The sequence below is a fragment of the Chanodichthys erythropterus genome, chromosome 2 (genome assembly GCF_024489055.1).
Source record: "Chanodichthys erythropterus isolate Z2021 chromosome 2, ASM2448905v1, whole genome shotgun sequence".
In the NCBI taxonomy this organism is placed as follows: Eukaryota; Metazoa; Chordata; class Actinopteri; order Cypriniformes; family Xenocyprididae; genus Chanodichthys; species Chanodichthys erythropterus.
Genome location: NC_090222.1, coordinates 26,647,538 through 26,670,079, shown reverse-complemented (window position 1 = coordinate 26,670,079; position 22,542 = coordinate 26,647,538). Strand labels below are relative to the sequence as shown.

Genomic DNA, 22,542 nt, shown 5'->3' with positions numbered 1-22,542 from the left:
TGGCACAGTCCTATCAGTGGGTACCGAATATACCCGGATTCTCTGTACTACCGGTACTACAGAAATGCTGGTATCGTCACATTTTCAAAATTTCAGTACCGACTTGGTACCGAAGTATCGGTACTTTTGACAACACTAGTTCCAAAGATGAAAGAAGCTCTTGGTTTGGAACGACATGAGGGTGGGAACTTAATGACAGAAATTTAATTTTTGGGTGAAATTAAACTAACCCTTTAAGTACTCTTCCCAAGCACGAGGACAGCGTGTTTTACCAACCCAGCCAGAGGCAGATGACTACATGTTTTTTCTTTCTTTTTCCATTGTGTCCTTATCGTCACCCAGGAACATCACTGTGGGACCTTATAATGACAGAACATCTTTGGTTTGGGTTATCAGAGCACTCTCATTCACGCTACTGCAGATGTGGAGCATTTGACATTTGTGAGCACCATTATTAAGCGTGTCCCCTAAAAATATCCTGCCGTATGGTACTCATTTTTAATGTGGCACCAATCCTTGGTGTCAGATGCAAACAAAATGTTGATGAAAGAAATCCCTCACTCTCTCTCCCTTCTTGTTTGTGCCGTGTATGCGTCCTTTCCATAATTTGTCCACATGAAAGCAGTCGAGTGCGGGCACAGCATCTGTTCGGCTCATTAAAATCCACTCATGGTTTAATACTGCACCTTTTAAAGCTCTGCAGTCCTGCAACAGTTTAGCAAGAGCAATCAATCTTATGGGTTTTAGTCTTCTAGGTCATCAGGCTGCCACTCAAATGGCCAGTGCTACAAAAAATAAACATTTGTGCCAGTGTTTTAAATTCTACTTGTCATTGGTGACAGTCGGTAAAAAACTTGTTTTCCTGGAAACAGCATTGAACAAACACAGCACAAGTCGTATGTCTGATTTGTGCAAATATGACTCTTATGAACCGGTTCTTTTTAATTAATCACTCAGATAAAGATTCACAAAACACGTGTTAGTTAGTGGCTTGAATTAGTCAGTGAATCATTCAGAAACATTACTCAGATGCTCCATCACTGTCTTTTTTTTTTTGCCAGGAACCATTACTGTGATGTGTATTTTAAACTTACATCAGTATATTTACTGATTTTCTTGTTTATTTGACAACACATTTTGATGTAATAAATTAATAAGTAGTGTTCTAAACATTAAAATACAAATATTTATTGTTTATATTTTTATATTAGCGTTGCTTGTGTCATGAACTTATGAGATGGATTTTGTATTGAGGTAGCATGTGAACTGTCAGCATCCTTACACAAGCCAAATTCCTGCTGGAGACAAGTACGCAATTTCCAAAAAATTCATCTGCTCCTGCATAAAATTTTTGTTTACTTAGACTTAAATGTAATTAACGCAGCTTCAGGTTCAGAGTAGATTTAAACCACTTGTTTGTCACAGACTCTCTGTCGCGGTGCACTGCTCATTAAGCACGCTCCTAGTTTCTCAGCTCACAGGAATCCTAATGTGGTCTCGAACACTTTTTCTAATGAAGCCCTTAAAGAAAAGAAAAAGCCCCAGGAAGAATAGGAATAATATACTCCAGCCCAGTAAGGAGAGCTATAAAATCCTATAGCTCTTTAATGAAAACTTGTCATCTACCCGGAATGTTCTGGTCTCTTTCTTTCTTTCTGTTTGTGTCTATTTGAGTTGAGTGTAATGGCGTACTGACCCTTCATATGACTTTTTATTTTTATTTGTTCTCAAACTAAAACTGACAGTAATGATTTATGATTCAATATAATTTTAAAGAGTTTCCTCCACTCAAAAGGTCTAATAGACCTGGGGTTGTAAGATTTTTTTGATACCATGGACCCCCAAATATAATGGTCCCCTTGGAAGAAACCCCTTACCTAAAATATAAAGGCAGCCATATATTTTACATTTCATTTGTGAATAAAAATATTATCTGGGAAATTTGAACTGTATCTTTCAATAAAAAATAATAATAATATTAATCTCATGATATCCAAGAATGTTTCATTTATTTATTTAGAACTATTAATATTAATATTTTTATTTATGTTTACTTTCCCCAGACCCTGTACTACACAAAAAAAAAGTTTTAAATTTATATTTGGGGAATTATGTTTCTCTTTACTTGTGTTCAGTGGCCTATATAAGTACTATCTCTCTTTTTCGGCTTGCTCCCTTATAAGTTAATATAAAAGACAAAAAAACATGTCTATGTTCCATTTTTTAACCTTACTAAACACAATTTCAAAAGTGGTCTGGACAAGGAAGGTATCTGCAGGGGCGCCGCTAGCAATTTTGGGCCCTATGAAAGAATTTGAGGTTGGGGCCTCTACCGCACCAAACATACAAGTCAACCTAGCTATCCAAATCTTTGTCTGCAATTTAAAGGTGCCCTAGAACCAGTTTTAACAAGATGTAATATAAGTCTATGGTGTCCCCTGAACGTGTCTGTGAAGTTTCAGCTCAAAATACCCCATAGATTTTTTTTATTCATTTTTTTAAATGCCTATTTTGAGCCATAATTATATATGCGCCGATTCAGTGCACAGCCCCTTTAAATCTCGCGCTCCCCTGCCCCCGAGCTCTCTACTGCCTTAACCAGCATAAACAAAGTTCACACAGCTTATATAACCCTCAAAATGGATCTTTACAAAGTGTTCGTCATTCATGCTGCATGTATACGTCGGAACATGTGAGTAAAGTATTTATTTGGATGGTTACATTTGATTCTGAAAGAGTTTGAGGCTGAGCTCCGTGGCTAAAGCTAACATTACACACTGTTGGAGAGATTTATAAAGAATGAAGTTGTGTTTGTGCATTATACAGACAGCAAATGTTTAAAAATGAAAATAGCGACGGCTCTCTTGTCTCCGTGATACAGTAAGAAACGATGGTAACTTTAACCACATTTAACAGTACATTAGCAACATGCTAACAAAACATTTAGAAAGACAATTTAAAAATATCACTAAAAATATCATGATATCATGGATCATGTCAGTTATTATCGCTCCATCTGCCATTTTTCGCTGTTGTCCTTGCTTGCTTACCTACTCTGATGATTCAGCTGTGCACATCCGGATGTTTTGCCCTTGTGTAATGCCTTGAACATGGGCTGGCATATGCAAATATTGGGGTCATACATAATAATGATCCCGACTGTTACGTAACAGTCGGTGTTATGTTGAGATTCACCTGTTTTTCGGAGGTCATTTAAACAAATGAGATTTACATAAGAAGGAGGAAACAATGGTGTTTGAGACTCACTGTATGTCATTTCCATGTACTGAACTCTTATTATTCATCTTTGCCAAGGTAAATTAAATTTTTCATTCGATGGCACCTTTAATAATAACAACCTATTACTTTTGCTATTGCTTTTAACCACTTGGTATCAGTATTTAGTCAGAGACTTCCCATGGCTGTTGCTAGCACTAGCAGATGATTTATTATGCAAATGTAAATGTAAAAGAAAAATACAGTACAGTAATCAAATATTCATATTTATACATTCTTAAAGAAAACCAATTGTTTAGTCAAAAATTCAAGAAGGTCCATATTCTAAAGCTCTAACTTGTACTCGGCCTTAAATAACATAGTTCTTCTAATTGTTAACTATAGCATTTGTTACAATAAGGATGCAATTACAGGTAAGACAATTTTTTCTTTCTTTCTTTTTATAGCATTTGTAATGAAAAATAGCAACACAGACACAAACTATAGCTACATGCCACAGCTGTAATACAAATCTTTAGTGAAAAATCTATTCTAACAGATTATCTATTATAAATTCTACAACTTTTGCCACAAAACCAAAATTTGCCACAATAAATACAATAAAACATGATCAATTCTAGTAAATGTGGCCTTCATGAGTTTAAAAAGCTTGCAGGATGATGTTTTCCCCTCTTTTCATCAGTCCTTTTAGTGGCTGTTTTAGATCATGTTCGACTTTCTCTGTAGATTTTATATCCTCAATAGAATCCAAATTGGTTGCACATTTTATCATCAGCGTCACATAGGAACGGCTCGTGCAAATCTTAACACTTTTGGAGCGCGCTGGTGAACGTGCTTACAGTGATTTGCGTGCCACTCGTGCAAAATTAAACAACTGGGCTTCAGTCACAGTCATATTGCACAGACAATCCGTTCAGTTCGTACAGCTTATAAAAGCTCAAAAAGCGCAATGTGCAATTAATTAATAGTCTGATGATTCTACGTTTTGGTGTGGGCGTTCAGAAGAGAGTACCATACGGCAACATGTGAGAACTGCGCGAGAAGTGCCCACTTCGGGCACTGACTGTTACTACTAATAAAACTGTTCTCTGGGGGCCCCCAAAAGTGCATGGGCCCTTAGAATCGTCCTAAGTCCCCCCCCTTAGTGGGGCCCCTGGGTATCTGCTTAACACTGTGATGCTCCATGGGTTCACAGTTTTCCTAAGAGACAGTGTATACTGAGAATAGTATATTTCAGTATACTGAAGACTGTGTGTGTGTGTGTGTGTGTGTGTGTGTGTGTGTGTGTGTGTGTGTGTGTGTGTGTGTGTGTGTGTGTGTGTGTGTGTGTGTGTGTGTGTGTGTGCTTTTGTTTATATTACATTGTGGGGACCAAATGTCCCCATGATGTAATATAAACCTGAGTTCACCTACATCGTGGGGACCAGCCAGCGGTCCCCACAATGTAAATGGGTTTATAAATCATATAGAATGAGTTTTTGTGAAAAAGTAAAAGTTTGCACAGTTTCCTGTGAGGGTTAGGTTTAGGGGTAGGGGCAGGGTAGGGGGATAGAATGTACAGTTTGTTCAGTGTAAAATGCATTGAAGTCTATGGAAAGTCCCCACAATTCACAAAAACAAACATGTGTGTGTGTGTGTGTGTGTGTGTGTGTGTGTGTGTGTGTGTGTGTATGTGTGTGTGAGAGAGCATGTGCTCATAAAGTCTCAGAAATCTTCACCATGGGAGACTTGTCTGTCCCTTTCCTACAGCGTGCCTAAAGCATCCTCATAAATAAAACCAGATGGCTTCAATATGTCTTGAAATGGAAGGAGAGCTTTGCACTGGCCTTGCAGTGTCACATCAACAGTTCTGAGGGGCAGAGTTTTAATGTTTTATAAGGCAGTTGACTGTTTTTCTCCTTACAGCAGGATGAAGACGACGGAGATCTGTGTGGTCCTGTTTGTCTTGGGCTGTGTGTGTGAACTGTCATTGTCTTTGGACCCCCGAGATCCAAACGTGTGCAGTTTATGGGAAAGGTAAGCATCATCTCCAGTACAGAGCTCTGAAAGACACTGCCAACAGCCGATCTGCTCCACTGCATACTGGCAACCAAAACTGCTGTTGTAGATCATTTTTTGCAAGTCAAACAACAACAACACTGCAAAAATCCAGTTCCCAGTTAATATATGTGTCTTGTTTTCCTAGTAAAACTCAAACTAAAGCATCTAAGTATTGTTAAAACCAGATAAAGTTGCAGAAGTAGCAAAACTGCATAATATATCAAGACCTGCCTCAGACAATATAGTTTAAGAGTTATGAGAATGTCTTTTATGCAGTACGTGTAGGAATATTAGTCAATGTCTTGTTCTATTGTGTTTCTGTGAACTTAGTTTATTTAAACTAGATGTCACTACTCAACCTTTATTGGTAATAATTTCTGCTGCAATAATACTCTTTGGAAAGGTGGTTAGACATTCTGGACATCACAAGAAACTTAGCGATCACACTTGACTTGGGCTCCATTGACTTCCATTCATATGCATGCAAATGCGGGAGACATGGGCAGAAGATTTAAAGCTTTAAAACTTCAAAGCTACAGGTTTGCAGTGTTGCAGGAAAGTCAAGTAAATGGTATATTTTCATATTTCGAATATATTATTATTTGTTATTATTTATTTATAAAAACAAGCCCTAGAGTATGACATAATATCCTGTTCATTGCAGTGTCTGAGGAAATTTTGACTGTGGCTTTATACTGATGCCTGGTGGTTTTCCGATTTCCGATTCGTCAGTCACATTTCTGGGATGTTTGTGCTTTTCTGGAAAATTCACTTTGTTTCAAACTCCTGAAATGAACTCCAACCCTTTGTTTTGGCCTGAAATTATGTCTCACCAGTTCCTTCTTAATTTTTGCTTAAAATGTATCGTATGGAAGCTTATTTCAGCAACTGAATAAAAAAGGTAATTGTGACTTTTTAATCTCGCAATTCTGACTTTTTTCTCCGAATTGCGTGATCTAAACTCCAATTATTATAACTATATTACTATATAACTCCAAGTTATAATGTCAGAATTGTGAGAAATAAACACAATTGTGAGTTATAAAGTCAGAATTGTGAGATATAAACAATTGCGAAAAAAAAAAGTCAGAAATGTGAATTTATATCTCACAATTCTGACTTTATTTCTCGCAATTGCTAGTATATATCTCGCAATTCTGACTATATAACTCGTAATTGTGTGTTTATATATCGCAATTATCTTTTACATTTTTTTTACATTCGGAAACAATCTTAGATAATATCGGGTCCTTAAGTACATAGCAACTTTAATTTTTTTTTTTTAGCACACAATGGTTTCAAAATTCAAAGTAAAATAATGTCAAATTATTTTAAAATGCCTGAGACCCTACATACAGTAGGACAAGCTGTCTGGAGAATGGATGGATGGGAATTTTCAAAATCATTTTAATGGCGAAAAAACTGAACTGAACTTTTGACTGAAACAAGTCAGAAAGTCATTTTTGAGAAAGACCCATTTATGGTGTGGGAGCCTTTTCAAGTAATCTTAACCACAGACCTTATTTTACTCATAAATCAAAAACTGTAATTCTAAAAATCCATTATAAATCCCTGAGGGAACCTATGGCCCAAAAAGAAGCTAATTCTCTTGGTTTTATCACCACAAACTGAACACATGATACCCTTGAGCAAGACACTCTACTACAGACACAATTCCTGCACTTATTATGTCGACTGGTGAGCATGACAAAATCTTTGTTCCTTTTTAGTTTCACCACTTCAGTGAAGGAGTCATATGCTCAGCCTTTCGACTATGTGCGTGAAGAGACCTGCTCTGAACCCTGGAGCGCTAACAAATGCACCCGGCACAGGTGACATACACTGACAAACACACATGCACTCGAGCATTTACTCACAGTTACACTGAGCTGACTTAGACTAAACGCAGCATGAATTCTTTCATCCTACTGAGCTGCAGAGGTTTTCGGTCTTCAGCTTAGGTCATTGGAGGGATTGTTTGGTTTGGCAGTGGAGGCTTAAAATTGCTTCGAATCCAAGTAATTGTGATGCTGGCGTGCACACATGCTCCCTTTGTAATAATGCTGGCATGGATCACTTTCCCTGCCGGTCTTACGGCGGCTCCCAAAGGCCTTTTAAGTTTAATCTGAACTAAGGCAAATAGGAAGGGCACTGAATGTTTAATACATTTCTAAATATTATACATTTATGTTTAGAAGGTGCCAAAAGTTGATCCAAGACAACTACCGAATCTTACAGAAGTCTTACTGAGGGACTTTATATTCCAACTACAGCTGATCTGTGATAATGAAATAATGAATTTTGTGTGGTCTTGCATTTTCCAGTGTTTATAATGGAGGTTATTAAACTCTTTCTCTTATTCACTCTCCAGGATCACCTATAAAACACTTTATAGGCAGGTGGTGAAAATGGACTATCGTAAGAGGTATCACTGCTGCAGTGGCTTCTATGAAAGCAGTAATAAATGTGTTCGTGAGTATTACGTTGACATTTTACCTCTAACTGAATGGTTTTGAACGGTTTGTTTTTGTATTTTTCATCTCTCTGCGTGTTTATTTTTTCCTTTCTGCTCTATGTGTGTGTAGCACGTTGCACTAAGGAGTGTGTCCATGGCCGCTGTGTAGCACCTGATCGCTGCCAGTGTGAGAGCGGCTGGCGTGGAGACGATTGTTCCAGCTGTGAGTTATGCGTCACAATTTCTCTCCTTATTCTGACACACAAAAACAACTAAAAAGTGCAGCATTTAAAGGCATTATCAGTGTGAAAGCTGTTTCAAACAAGTAGGCAACATCTTTGCTTATGCTCAATTCTAAGGCAGCAATCCTATATGCTTTGCAACAAGCTATGTTAAAAAAAAATAATCCAAGAAGGTGAACAGAGGAAGAACAATCTGGATGGATTATGAATAAATGTTTAATTTATCCAATACTGGAAACTCTTTTTTCTTCTTTCTGTAGCACACATGGTCATGCACAGGGTTTCATAAGGAGAGACTTTTCACTAGCCAGTGTTCTGGCTTCATTTTGAACGTGTTGTCATTTGTTAGTGTTGCTGTGCATATTTTTTTGGGCCCCATTTTCTCCCTTTTCTTTTTCCTCTTGTTTTCTTTTCCCTCTCCTCTCTGCATCTGTTCTCAACTTAACTCTACTCCTTTCTTTTCGTTTAGTATGTGTATGCATAATCAAAATGAAAATAAAATAAGAGTTTTGCACAGCTACATTTTCTAGTGCATCTGCAGTTTTTCTCATCTAATTTGGCACATTTCTCTAAAATAACTTTAAGAGATAGTTTACCCAAAAATGAAAATTCTGTCATTAATTACTCATCCTCATGTCCTTCCAAACCCGTAAGACTTTCCTTCATCTTCGGAAAACAAAAGAAGAACTTTATTAGATAACTTACGGTCCCTCCATTGACAACCTACGCAACTACTTTGATGATTCACAAAGTTCATAAGATCGTAAATAAAAGCCTAAATTCAATCTGTTCTTCATATAAAGTGATTGTGTCTCTTAAGAAAATTTGGATTAAACCTCTCACTTCATATGGATTAGTTTTCCAATCTCTTCATGAACTATTTGAAGTGTCAAAGTGGTAGTCACATAGCTGTCTACCCTGACAGCAACATAGTGTTGGCCCAGATCTGGCCCACATCTGGTCTGTGTGTAATCCACATGTACCAGATGTGGGCCGGATCTGTGCCACACTATGTTGCTGTCTGGGTATGGAGGGACAGAAAGCTCTCAGATTTCATCAAAAAGATCTTCATTTGTGTTCTGAAGATAAAGGAAAGTCTTACGGGTTTGGAATGACAAGAGGGTGAGTAATTAATGACAGAATTTCCATTTCGGGATGAACTAACCCTTTACGTTTTAGTAATTTTGTAGTGTCGCACTGACTGTCCAGTACACGACCGTCCTTGTCTATGCCAGTGACAACATTGGGTGTTTACTGTAGTATCTTTGTCTGTAATACTGATTTGATTTGAAAGACTGTGGTTTCAGAGGAGTACAATGCTATATAGGCTCTTGAGTGGAGTTTACATAAGTGAAATGGAAACTCAAGACTCTGGTTCTAGGCAGAAGACCTCTCTCTAATTTTGCCTTGCTCTTTGTTTGGTTGGACTGTGAAACCCCATTATTAGCTCGCTTTGGCAAGAGGAGGCTTGACACTTCCTGAATGCCTGTGTGTTGGGAGCTTTGTGGGAAATTAGAGAGGTTTGAGGTTTTAAATACACATTTCTTTCACTCTGTCCTGAGAGACTAAAGGCCAAACTCTATCAAACTGCTATAAGACTTCTTGCCTGTTTAAAACCATGCAAAAGAGATCATTGATAAAGTAGAATATACATAACATCATAGTAGATACACTAAAAGGCAAAATGAATGCTACACAAAACAAAAACAGCGTTTGGAGTGGAATGTCCATAATGTTCAGCATTTTCGCATTAGAAAGAAATTCACGGTTAACTATTTAAGTAGGATCTTCTGGGAAAGTGCCCTTCAAGACAAGACCGTTAACCCAACAACAACTTTTCCCTATTGGATTAGAGAGGAATTTTCCCACATCTCAAAAAGTCATTCCATTTTTACTGGAAGCATGCTGTTTAATAAAACTGTTCTTATTTGAGTTTTCATCTTCGTACAATATAAACAGACTCACATGAACTAAGAGAATGAAAGTGATCGGCTTCATTTGTTTATAATATTCCATCACAAGTTTGTAATTTCAGATGATGCTGATTTATCCTGAGGGACTTTAGGGCATGGGGGCTTGGGAACAAAAATTTGGACTTGTAGTGTAGCTCAATTAAGTGTCACCATCAAAGAAACTGCTTTGAGCTGAAAAAAAAATTAAGTTCTGACACTTCCTCTTGTCTTTTTAAAGTGGTATGCGTTTGCTTAGAGAACTGGTTGGACGTCAGCTTAGTGTTTGAATCGAGACAGCTGGTGAGCTCCACTTCCTAAAGTGTGATATGTGAAAGTGGGTGTTGGAATCATTCACATCCCCCGTTGTCAGAGTGTCAGACCCCAAGACTCTAAATCTCTGCTCTGAAGTGGAAGGACAGAACAGACATTTCTCAAACTGTCTGCAGAATATATAAAAAGTATAAAGTTTGGGGTCAGTAAGATTTTTATATATATAATATTCAGCAGGGACACATTAAATCGATCAAAAGTTGAAGACATTACAAGATTTCTACTTCAAATAAATGTTCATGAACATCACGGTTTTCATCTGTAATGATAAATGATTCTTGACCATGTTAATAAATGTGATAATGTTTCTTGATATTAGAATGATTTCTAATATATCTACATATATATATATATATATATATATATATATATATATATATATATATATATATATATATATATATATATATATATATATCTTTTTAAATCAAAATAGAAAGAAACCCTGCAATACATTGAAATACAGAAGTTAAGATGTATTGTTGGAGACAAATGAGCTCTGATCCTCACTGATGATCTCTTTAGGTTCCAGAGAAGTGTGTGTGTGTGTGTGTGTGTCTGTGTGTGTGTGTGTGTGTGTGTGTCTGTGTCTGTGATGGATTCCTCTTCTTAACCCGTAAAGGGTACGTGTCATCAGTTTAGGTTGTGTCATGACCGAAATCCAATCCCTGTGTGAGCGCTGGCCTAAGCTCTCTCTGAGGTCCAGCCAAACTCCATCTGTTAAATTTCCCATTTGAAACTCATTCCTTTTGTTGAGCTCCGTACAAACTCTCCAGTCAATCACACTATCAATTTGTTATGCTCTAAATGCCAGGGATGCTTAAGAGAATCTCTAAAGTATATAGAAAGCCTTTAGCACTAATTTCCTCAAATGCCCAAAGAAAATTAGACCAAATTAAGACAATAAGAAAACGAGCTATACAAGAAAACTTTGTTAATGCATTAAAACAGATTTTATAATATGTGTGTTTGCTGATATCCTACATTTGGAATTTGTGTTTGTGTTCAGCATGTGATGCCCAGCATTGGGGTACAGGCTGCAGGCGACTCTGTGAGTGTCAGAACGGGGGAGAGTGTAATGCTCTTACAGGAACCTGTCAGTGCCCAGCCGGATACACTGGTGTAAAATGCCAGGTATGCTCTTTATCGATCTTGATATGGTAACATGTAAATAATGAACTGGTTTTATTCAAGTCAGATCTATTATTGAATACCATATTAAAATGAAAATGGTAGCAACTGCACATTTTCCATTTTTACTGTGTGATTTGGGAGAAGATATTTACAAAAACCTAAAGCTACAACATACATTATAATAAAAGTCAAATCATTTTAATTCAACAATTTTTCTTCCTGCCAGGACCCCTGTCCCACAAAGTCGTTCGGTCAAGGCTGTCTGCAGGAATGCCAGTGTGGAACAGGAGGATTCTGCAATAAAACCACTGGAGAGTGTGTGTGCAGAGATGGATTTACTGGAACTCTGTAAGTACAGGAAGCACTCTAGAATAATAGTGTGCTTTCTTACTGCTCTCTGTATATTATGGAGGGATTTTTAAATGCTAAATTTAGTCACTTAAGCCTATACATTTTTGCAGAGCATTGCATTATATACTGTACATTTGTCTTTTCTGCAATTTCATTTGGGTGTTTTTAGTGGAAAATATAATGCCATGTACAGTCTTAATAATAAGTTGATCACATAACCATTGCCACCAATGGAGCTACGATCAATTTAGGCTTACGATGCATTTAAGAAATGCTGCCCTGCTTAGTGGCCAAAAAAGTGTACAACTGAATTCTTTTTTAAACATTTACTCAATAATGTTCTAATAATTAAATAATGTTAAATAATCTCAATAATATTTTACATTTTTACAATCCTAAAACAATTTTTGAATGGTGTCTCTGTCTCTCAGGTGTGAGAAGCCGTGTATGAGGTCGAATCGCTGTCCTGTACGCTGCCCATGTCAGAATGGAGGCATTTGCCAAGGGAGAGGGGTGTGTTTGTGTCCACCCGGCTGGATGGTGAGAAATCTGTGTCTTGGTTTTGTTTTGTTTCCTATTATTCTTTGTTGGTCATCTGTTTTTCAGCCTCTCTCTCTCTCTGTTTCAGGGTGCAGTGTGTACTGAGCGGTGTCCACCGGGCCGTTTTGGTTCAAACTGTGCTAAAGAATGTTTTTGCCATAACGGAGGTCACTGTGATCCAGAAAAGGGCCAATGTCAGTGTGATGCAGGCTACACTGGAGAAAGGTCTGTATAATGTATTCTCAGATTATACTAGGAGAATCTAATATTCCAGCACAGGTGATAGACAGTTTTATTTCAAATTATGACTAAAGATGAAGCATTTATAGCTTATATAAATTTAAAAAATTCATAGTTTAAACATCAGGGTTGAAAGGATGCTTGAGGCCCATAAGTATCAAGCTGTACTGTAAAGCCACTTTTCCACCATCGGGCTAAACCGTTCTCATTGCTTAAATGATTAGTTCACTCAAAAATGAAATTTCTGTCAATAATTACTCACCCTCATGTCGTTCTAAACCTGTAAGACCTTCATTCATCTTCAGAACACAAATTAAGATATTTTGATGAAGTCCGAGAGGTTTTTTATCCTGAGCCGCTTTTCGGACGTGGAGACGAATTTGTTGAATAAAGTCATTATTTTTGTTTTGTTTTTGCTCACAAAAATATTCTCGTTGCTTCATAACATTAAGGTTGAACCATTGTAGTCACGTTGACTATTTTAATGATGTTTTTACAACTTTTCTGGACACTGAATTTGGGCATTTTGTTGCTTTCAATGGAGGATAAAAAAAGATTTCATCAAAAATATTGTAATTTGTGTTCTGAAGAGAAACGAAGGTCTTACAGGTTTGGAACAACATGAGGGAGAGTAATGAATGATTTTTGGGTCAACTAACCCTTTAACCATTCCAATTCATGCCAATCCAGCCCAGCCAGTACGGATATTGTTTCATTTTCCACTGTGAGGCTGATAACAGAGCTCTTTGGAAACAGAGCTCTTAATACAAATGCTTGGTAAGGCAACAGATTACAGACGATATGAGATGTAAATAGGATGAATGGATGATCAGATATTTCTTTTAATTTTATTATTAACTTCTGTTTACTTCACTCAAATTGCACACTTTCACTAAATACAGAGAAACTGGCAGCCAGGCAACAGACAAGTTACCAATCCTGAGTGGTGATGTCACTACACGCATTCTAGCAGCACGGTTCAGCCAATCTTGCTGAGAATTCCAGGCCGAGAACAGTTTGTAAACGTGCCAAGCTGAACCAAGCTCAAGTGGAAAAATAACCAGAACCACTCCTCACAGTTCTTAGAATCATTCGGACCAAGGGTGGAAAAGCGGCTTAAAGGTGCAATATGTAAGAATTTTGCAGTAAAATATCCAAAAACCACTAGGCCAGTGTTATATATTTTGTTCACTTGAGTACTTAAAATAACCCAAATGTTTGCAACTATTTGTAAATCGTTAGAAAATTGCAATTTTAACCAAGGATCCGGGACGTGCGAGGAGTCGCCTGTCAATTCCGTCATACCCGCGTTACCCTCGGTTTCCGGTTTTATTTTGTTAGAAACCATGGAAACACCAAAGACGCTTTAATATTTACATGTTTTAATAGACAAGGGAACAACTGTTTTGATATATTCATAGACAGAAAAACTAATTATTGTTATATAGCTCAACATGTTTAGTCTTATTGTTTAAATCTAGTTCTCTTGATTTTCCGAGAGTAACATGCTTTACCATGCCTCAGAGAAAAACACTATTTTGTCAAGTAGCTAACAGCATAATCAGATTCAGCTTTATTTTTAGTAACAGTAATACAGAATTTTCTCCATCATACAATATGTTTTAAAATTAATTGCATGTCATTTATCAACACAAGCTATCCAGCATTTAATATGATATTCTAAAATCGATCTAGTTCACTGCAGTGTTCAACAGTGTCTCACAGCAGCCGCAGAGCAAATGCACAGAGTAACGTTATATCATTTTCAACACACTCAAATATATCTAATATGATAAACAGAGCTGAGTTACCTCATACTCATGACTGGAAAAGCAGAGGTGGCACCGGCGTCTGTGGCATAATAAGAGTTCCGCTGCTCACAGTGTGTCCAGCTGCCACAACACTCGGTCCTGCTCTGCTCCATACTACAGTAACGTTAATAATCGCATCCATGAACATGATTTCTGCCCGAGTCATATCCTGATTATTTTCCATCGGCCGTTGAGGTGAAGACCACATGTCCCAAGATTCCGCGCTCAAACTTGGCGTCATCAAGCTATGCCTTTGTTTTGAATAGCCCTCTAGCGACCTCTAGTGCACAGAAAATTTTACATATTGCACCTTTAAAGGGATAGTTCACCCAAAAATGAAAATTTGATGTTTATCTGCTTACCCCCAGTGCATCCAAGATGTAGGTGACTTTTTTTCTTCAGTCGAACGCAAATTATGATTTTTAACTGCAACCGCTGCCCTCTGTCAGTCAAATAATAGCAGTGGATGGGAACTTCAACTATAACAGTAAATAAAACTTGCTTAGACAAATCAAAATTAAAACCTGCGGCTCGTGACGGCACATTAATGTCCTAAGAGACGAAACGATCGGTTTGTGCGAGAAACCGAACATTATTTATATAATTTTTACCTCTAATACACCACTATGTCCAACTTTGTTCAGCTTCCTGTTAGTGAGGTCAAAAAACGCGTTCTGGTGACGGAAGTGATGTCTAGCCCATATACTTCAATGAGCGTGAGACATCACTTCCGTTGTCAGAGCGCGATCAGACCTCACTAACCAGAAGTTGAACGAAGTTGGACATAGTGGTGTATTAGAGGTAAATAATATAATTACTGTTCGGTTTCTCGCACAAACCGATCGTTTCGTGTCTTAGGACATCAATGTGCCGTCACGAGCCGCAGGGTTTAATTTGGATTTGTCTATGGAAGTTTTTTTCGACTCTTATTGTTCAAGTTCCCAATCACTGCTATTATTTGACTGACAGACGGCAGCGGTTGCAGTTAAAAATCATAATTTGCGTTCGACTGAAGAAAAAAAGTCATCTACATCTTGGATGCCCTGGGGGTAAGCAGATAAACATCAAATTTTCATTTTTGGGTGAACTATCCCTTTAAGCGTCCTTGAGTGCAGTTTCTTCTTTTTCTTCAGGGACAAGATTTTACATTTGACATTAATAATAATTTTACATTTGTCAAAATCATTTTACATTAATAAAAATAATATATAATATAAAATAAAAATATTATTACATAATTATCAATAAAATTGTATTATCAAATAAATAATATAAATATCTGTATTTTATCTGCATTTAACAATGCAGGTAATTGTATAAACTTACTGATTGTATTTGGCCATTTAAAATATTTAGTGATGGAACTATGGATTTGTAGCTGTAGAAAAGCTAGATATCCACAATAAAACCTGTGATAGTTATTTGAGCAATGTAGTTATATGGTTTGTTTCCTGTGAAGGTGTAACGAGGAGTGTCCAGTGGGTACGTATGGCGAGGACTGTAAGGGTGTATGTGACTGTGCTAACGGAGCCCGCTGCTATAACATCCACGGCGGGTGTCTTTGTGAGCCGGGGTTTAAGGGTCAGCGCTGTGATCACAGGATGTGTCCTGATGGGACCTACGGCATGCACTGCGAACACCGCTGCCTCTGCAACTCACAAAACACTCTCAGGTGTGCTTGTGCTTCGATGTCCTTACTGATGATCACTAGCTTTGATTTGCCAATGTGAACACAACTACTACTAGAAAACTACATGCATCTTTGTTCTCAGAGCCAATTATAGTGGTAATATTTAATAGTTTTAGTTAACAATAACAAATCTGCTGAGAACAAAGACTCACTATTTGTGTTGACCAATCAGTTTCTATCCATCAACTGATCATTCTATTAACCAAACGCTGTTTGATAACAAAAAATTAGCTTGTCATCATATGTTTTGATTGTGTTGTGGATGTTACAGCTGTCACCCTCTGAAGGGGGAGTGTACCTGTCAGCCTGGGTGGGCGGGGCTGTACTGCAATGAAACCTGTGCTCATGGTTACTATGGTAACGGTTGTCTGGAACCCTGCCTCTGTGTGAACGGAGGAGTGTGTGACACGGTGACCGGCAAGTGCCACTGTGCACCCGGATATACGGTGAGTGGGACAGACATGGTCACAAACAAAATAACTTCTGCAATAACTCACTATACAGGTAACTAATGGCACCTCAGATGTTTGCAGGACACTATAGTTCATTTATGTAAGTGAGGATAGCAAAATAAAGTAAACTGTGACATATCATACCCAAAAATTCTTCATACAGTGGACTACCAATAAAATTGATAAAAATTTGGAACTAAAAATTATTTAGACAATTTGACCTGACCTTGTTTTGCTTAAGTGTTATCTGACATAATTAAGATTTATTTTTTCTGACACAGTTGTCATATCTTGTCATATTTTATTACCATTTTTTTTTAACTATAGTGAATAAACTGTATTAATGAATGAAATGTTCAAGGTGTCTAAATATATTTTGGTTTGACTATACCTATATGTGTGTGTGTGTGTGTGTGTGTGTGTGTGTGTAGGGATTGCACTGCGAGAAGCTCTGTGAGGATGGTTTCTATGGGAAGGGCTGCTCGTCTCCTTGTACCTGTGTAAACTCTAAAGCCTGCTCTCCCATTGATGGAACATGTTTCTGTAAGGAAGGTGAGCTTTGGTACACTACACATTAAAAGAAAGAACGGACTTATTAAATTGTGAATAAAACACTTGGTCAATGAATCTAGAGCGTCAGTGATTCAGTAAACGAGTCAACAATGAATGAAAAGACTAAATGAAGGGAACAATGCTGTGAAATACTGTTTACGAATGCACTCTTGATCTTTATATTATTTATGGTTATATAAGGCTGTAACCATGTCTTGTACATTGGGGGGGCCATGATTTCCTGTTATTGGAACATTATTTTATTAAAAGGAATTAAAAAATTAAAAGATTAAAAAGAATTTAAGGGAATAATGAAAAATAAATAAGAACGGTAAAAGTTCCAGGTATATATAGTTATTAAGTAATCAATTTAAACTATTTGCAAATAATATCATTTTAAAAACATGTTCAGTCTTATTTGTATCTCTAATATGTCAAAAACGCAAAATGTTTTTGTCTCTTCACATTCTGTTATGAATTACATTAATCATATCATATTAATCAAATAATAGCATGTTTTCAAAAGGCAAATTCAAAAGGCAAAATTTCATAAAAATGTTGAGTAGTTTGCATCACTGGATATTACTATTGGTCACTGAATATTTCAATCATAAAACAGTCACCAAATATAAAATGTTTAGCTACTTACTCGCCACGTACAGTTTTACTGCTAAAACGAAAGTGGCACATTGGAATTCACACTCATGTTCTGTGAACAGTAAGCCCCGCCTTCTTTGATTTAATTGACCAGCTCATTCATTCTGACAGTGATGAGCGCTGTTAGACCACTGAGGCAGACCAAAAATTTTACTTTTAAAACATCAAATATATCAAATATTGGGGGGACAATTTGGCCATTTCTCTATTTGGAGACTTGTCCCCCTCAGTGTCTGTGGTGGTTATGGCCCACACACACAGATAGATATATATATATATATATATATATATATATATATATATATATATATATATATATATATATATTATAATTTTTTACCTCTTATACACCACTATGTCCAACTGCCAGAAGGAGTTGAGTGCTTAGCTTTCTAGAGCCTCTTTTTCTCAGCCATGTGGCATGCACTCCTCTCGGCATGGCAGCGTGGGTATTTCGTTCCCCAGTTGCGTTCTAGTTGCGAGTTCCCTTTCGAAAGGGAACGTCTCAGGTTATGACTGTAACCCTGGTTCCCTGAGAACAGGGAACAAGACACTGTTTCTCTTTGCCATGCCTCCATTCTGCCTGCTGTCAGTCCCTTCAGACGATAAGTGGATGATATGTTCTCCAGGTGCCTCTTTTATATTTCCTGGTTACACCTGTTTTTCGTCATAGGCTGTCGCCGGCCAGGATTGTCAAGATTGGACAGATTGTTTCAGACACCGGTCATGTGAGGGCGTTCCCCAGTTGCGTTCTAGGACGCAGTGTCTCGTTCCCTGTTCTCAGGGAACCAGGGTTACAGTCGTAACCTGAGATGTTTTGGAAGGATCATGTGACACTGATTCCTGGAGTAATGGCTGCTGAATATTCAGCTTTGCCATCAATTACATTGTTATATTTTAAAATATTTTAAAACTGAAAATATTTATTATATTAACTTTTCAAATATTTTTCCCTTCTGTAGCCTCTCCTCTTAAGTATTGACTGTCTGATGGGAGAAATGAGAACTACGGACCCCCGCACATGACATGCAAGAAAAAAAATTAAATCGTGCGCACGTTTTAGAAAATCGAGGGAACGAATTAATAAATCGTGTATGTCTGGGGCTCCGTAGAGAACAATGTCACCCCAACCAATTTTTATTTTTATTTTTTTTTATTTTTTTTATGTGTGTGTGTGTTTAGGGTGGAGAGGACTTGACTGTTCCATCGCATGTTCAGAGGACACATGGGGCCCTGGCTGCAACTTCACCTGCCAGTGTGCAAATGGAGCATCCTGCCACCCTGACGATGGTTCTTGCAGGTGCACCGCAGGCTGGAGAGGAGCTTCCTGTGATGAGCCCTGTCCAGTAAGTCAAATATCTGCTTTATCCTACAGTGCACATGTATTTGATTTACAATAACCAGTTCAGAAGATGCAGGCAAGTCACACTTTTTCCACCCATGAACTGAATTTGACATCTGTGTTGTTGTCGGTTCAGCATATCTGTCTCCTAAATCAGCTTCAGTAATTTTTACACCATCAGCATAAGTTATTAACCTGATGGCAAATGCATAACACCCTTATGAGTATATGTTGCATTGCCATCATTTAAATTAAAGTAGTAATTTTGTTAGAGCTGTGTAATCTCACTGGGCAGAGTCAGTTACTTGATCATTCTGAATCAGTATTTCCATTCTGGTTTAAACAGATCGGGACATTCGGCCCAGGCTGTCAGCATAAATGTGACTGTCTGCATGATGAAGGATGTGAGAGTGTTACAGGCCAGTGTCTGTGTTTACCTGGTTGGACAGGTATGGACTTCATTCCCATTTGCAAGGCCTACTGTGTATACGGCCTAATAAATAATACACAAAACTATACAGTATACAGTGATGAAGGTTTAAAGGTGCCCTAGAATTAAAAATTGAGACAAGAGTTCAGTACATGGAAATGACATACAGTGAGTCTCAAACACCATTGTTTCCTCCTTCTTTTATAAATCTCATTTGTTTAAAAGACCTCCGAAGAACAGGCAAATCTCAGCATAACACTGACTGTTACGTAACAGTCTGGATCATTAATATGTACGCCCCCAATATTTGCATATGCCAGCTCATGTTCAAGGCATTAGACAAGGGCAGCCAGTATTAACGTCTGGATCTGTGCACAGCCGAATCATCAGACTTGGTAAGCGAGCAAGAACAATAGCAAAAAATGGCAAATGGAGCAATAATAACTGACATGATCCATGATATCATGATATTTTTAGTGATATTTGTAAATTGTCTTTCTAAATGTTTCGTTAGCATGTTGCTAATGTACTGTTAAATGTGGTTAAAGTTACCATCGTTTCTTACTGTATTCACGGAGACAAGACTGTTGTTTTTTTCATTTTTTAAACACTTGCAGTCTGTATAATTCATAAACACAACTTCATTCTTTATAAATCTCTCCAACAGTGTGTAATGTTAGCTTTAGCCACGGAGCACAGCCTCAAACTCATTCAGAATCAAATGTACACATCCAAATAAATACTATAGTTACACGATTGGGCATGCTGCATGATGAACACTTTGTAAAGATCTATTTTGAGGGTTATGTTAGCTGTGTGAACTTTGTTTATGCACTGTTTAAGGCAAGCGCAAGCTCCGTGGTCGGAGTGCACGAGAATTTAAAGGGGCCGCAGCCTAAATCGGCTCATATTTAATGATGCCCCAAAATAGGCAGTTAAAAAAATTTTGAGCTGAAACTTCACAGACACATTCAGGGGACACCTTAGACTTATATTACATCTTTTAAAAAGACATTCTACGGCACCTTTAAATCAGTAGCAGCTTTTGGTTGATCAAATAATGAGTCAAGCAGGAGGTAAAAATCATGATTGATAATAAAAGGACATGCCAAGCGCATTGCATTATGGGATAGAGTATTGTGTGCTGTATGCCCTATTCAGTATTTATGGAGCCCTGCACGACATGCAGGGGAAAAAATATGTATACATAGCTGTGAATTAACACACATTCCCACAACTTACTAATACGTCAGCATGTTTTAATTCATTCCCTTGTTTTAAGTAAATCGTGCTCATGATATAATAATTTGATTACTCGTTTTACTAAATCATGCGCATGTTGTAATAATTACTTCCCCTGCATTAGTTAAATCAAAACAAGGGAATGAATTAGTTCAAAGTGGCCACAGTTTACTAAAATGAGAGAACAAATTAATAAGTCTTAATTCTTGGCCACGATACACACAGTAAATAGTTTACATACTACAAAAATTAGTAGAAGTAGTATATTGCAGTGTCATTTTATATATTTTTAATGATTCCTCTCTATTGATATCACTCTTAATGAACTGTAGACATTTTTAATTATTATATCATATATTTATATTAACACCCTGTATATTATATTAATAATCATATATATTCATATATATTCATATATCATTTTCTTTTTAGATTTTTCTTTTTAGACCCCTTGTTTTTGTTTTGTTTTTTTGGTGCCAGTGATGCACATGTAAATATAATAATAATAATAATAATGGTAATATTGAAATCTCTACAGTATACAGTACACTAGTCAGAGATTCATAAAAATATATCTGAGACCCCAAACATAAGTAATAAGTGACAGTTTTTATAGAAAATGGTTGAAGTATATTATCAGTCTTGTATATAATCAGTTCTCCAAATTTTAGGAAAAGTGTGAAACTGATGAAACTTGGATTTTTTTCGAAGCACTACACCTCAGACAGCACATAAGAGTTTAAGCAATGATTTATTTTTTCTGCAGGACTGCGGTGTACACAGCAGTGTCCAGAGGGAACTTGGGGCCTTCAGTGCAACCAGACCTGCTCCTGCCTCCACAGCGCCACCTGTCAGGCACATACGGGAACCTGCCTGTGCAAACCGGGGTTCTGGGGAGCTCAGTGTGAACACAGTAAGTGTATACATTCATCCTCATCCCTGTGAGTTAAGGTCACATTAGAGCTGGTTTAGAGAGTGTTCTCAACTTTTCCCTGTAGTGTGTAGTGCTGGTCTATTCGGAGAGAGGTGCAGCCGTCAATGCCCTTCATGTGTACATGCCGTCTCCTGCCATCACATTACAGGCGACTGTATGTGTCAGCCTGGATATACCGGACAACTGTGTGAACAAGGTTAGATATACACATGCACAAACACACACTTACCTAGAGGGATCAGCCATGTAAAAATCTAAATTTTGTCATGATTTACTCAACCACCTCATGTAATATCTAACAAAAAAAAAAATCTAACACAAAAGGAGAATTTCAAAGCAGAAATTTTACATGCAATTCATAGTGACCTTATCTGTCAAGCTCCAAAAAAGGCCAAAAAACACCAAAAAGCACCATAAAAGTTGTCAATTTAATTCATTATTCACTAAAAACAAATAACAGCATAAAGGTTTGAAATTATATGAGGGTGAATAAATAGTTACTGAATTTTCATTTGTGAGTAAACTATCCCTTTAAACCTGCTATATCTTCCATAGCGGCAGACTGTCTTCAGTACAATCCTCTATAAATGCTGTTTTTATCTTATTTCTAGCCTGCCCCATTGGTCGGTATGGAAGCCATTGTAGCAATGTGTGCAGGTGCACCAACAATGCAACATGTCATCACCAGGACGGTTTGTGCATTTGTCCTTCAGGATGGACTGGACCGGACTGCTCTTTATGTGAGTTTCTGGACAACAGACCTTATTTGATTTCACTGGCTATTAGATTTTCAGATCTTATGCATATTGTTTGTTTTCTAAAAGTTTTTCAAAATGAAGGGAAGAAAATAAAATTTTCTCTGTTTCACCTTGGAATTAAGTTGATTGTTTTTACCCCTTTGGCAGATATTT

The 22,542-nt window shown here is 37.3% G+C and overlaps 1 protein-coding gene across 1 annotated transcript in view; it reads left to right on the top strand.

The window, feature by feature from the left end:
• The window catches only part of pear1 (platelet endothelial aggregation receptor 1), a 48,330-nt gene that overhangs the window by 19,655 nt on the left and 6,133 nt on the right, over nucleotides 1-22,542 (top strand). Inside the window, exons 2-17 of the mRNA XM_067407059.1 lie at nucleotides 5,143-5,253; nucleotides 7,008-7,109; nucleotides 7,649-7,749; nucleotides 7,863-7,955; nucleotides 11,266-11,390; nucleotides 11,617-11,738; nucleotides 12,173-12,281; nucleotides 12,370-12,506; nucleotides 15,792-16,004; nucleotides 16,294-16,468; nucleotides 16,906-17,026; nucleotides 18,866-19,029; nucleotides 19,372-19,474; nucleotides 21,464-21,610; nucleotides 21,696-21,827; nucleotides 22,243-22,371. Coding sequence (XP_067263160.1) covers nucleotides 5,147-5,253; nucleotides 7,008-7,109; nucleotides 7,649-7,749; nucleotides 7,863-7,955; nucleotides 11,266-11,390; nucleotides 11,617-11,738; nucleotides 12,173-12,281; nucleotides 12,370-12,506; nucleotides 15,792-16,004; nucleotides 16,294-16,468; nucleotides 16,906-17,026; nucleotides 18,866-19,029; nucleotides 19,372-19,474; nucleotides 21,464-21,610; nucleotides 21,696-21,827; nucleotides 22,243-22,371 — 2,080 coding nt within the window. The 5' untranslated portion in view covers nucleotides 5,143-5,146. The remainder of the gene's footprint in view (nucleotides 1-5,142; nucleotides 5,254-7,007; nucleotides 7,110-7,648; nucleotides 7,750-7,862; nucleotides 7,956-11,265; nucleotides 11,391-11,616; nucleotides 11,739-12,172; nucleotides 12,282-12,369; nucleotides 12,507-15,791; nucleotides 16,005-16,293; nucleotides 16,469-16,905; nucleotides 17,027-18,865; nucleotides 19,030-19,371; nucleotides 19,475-21,463; nucleotides 21,611-21,695; nucleotides 21,828-22,242; nucleotides 22,372-22,542) is intronic.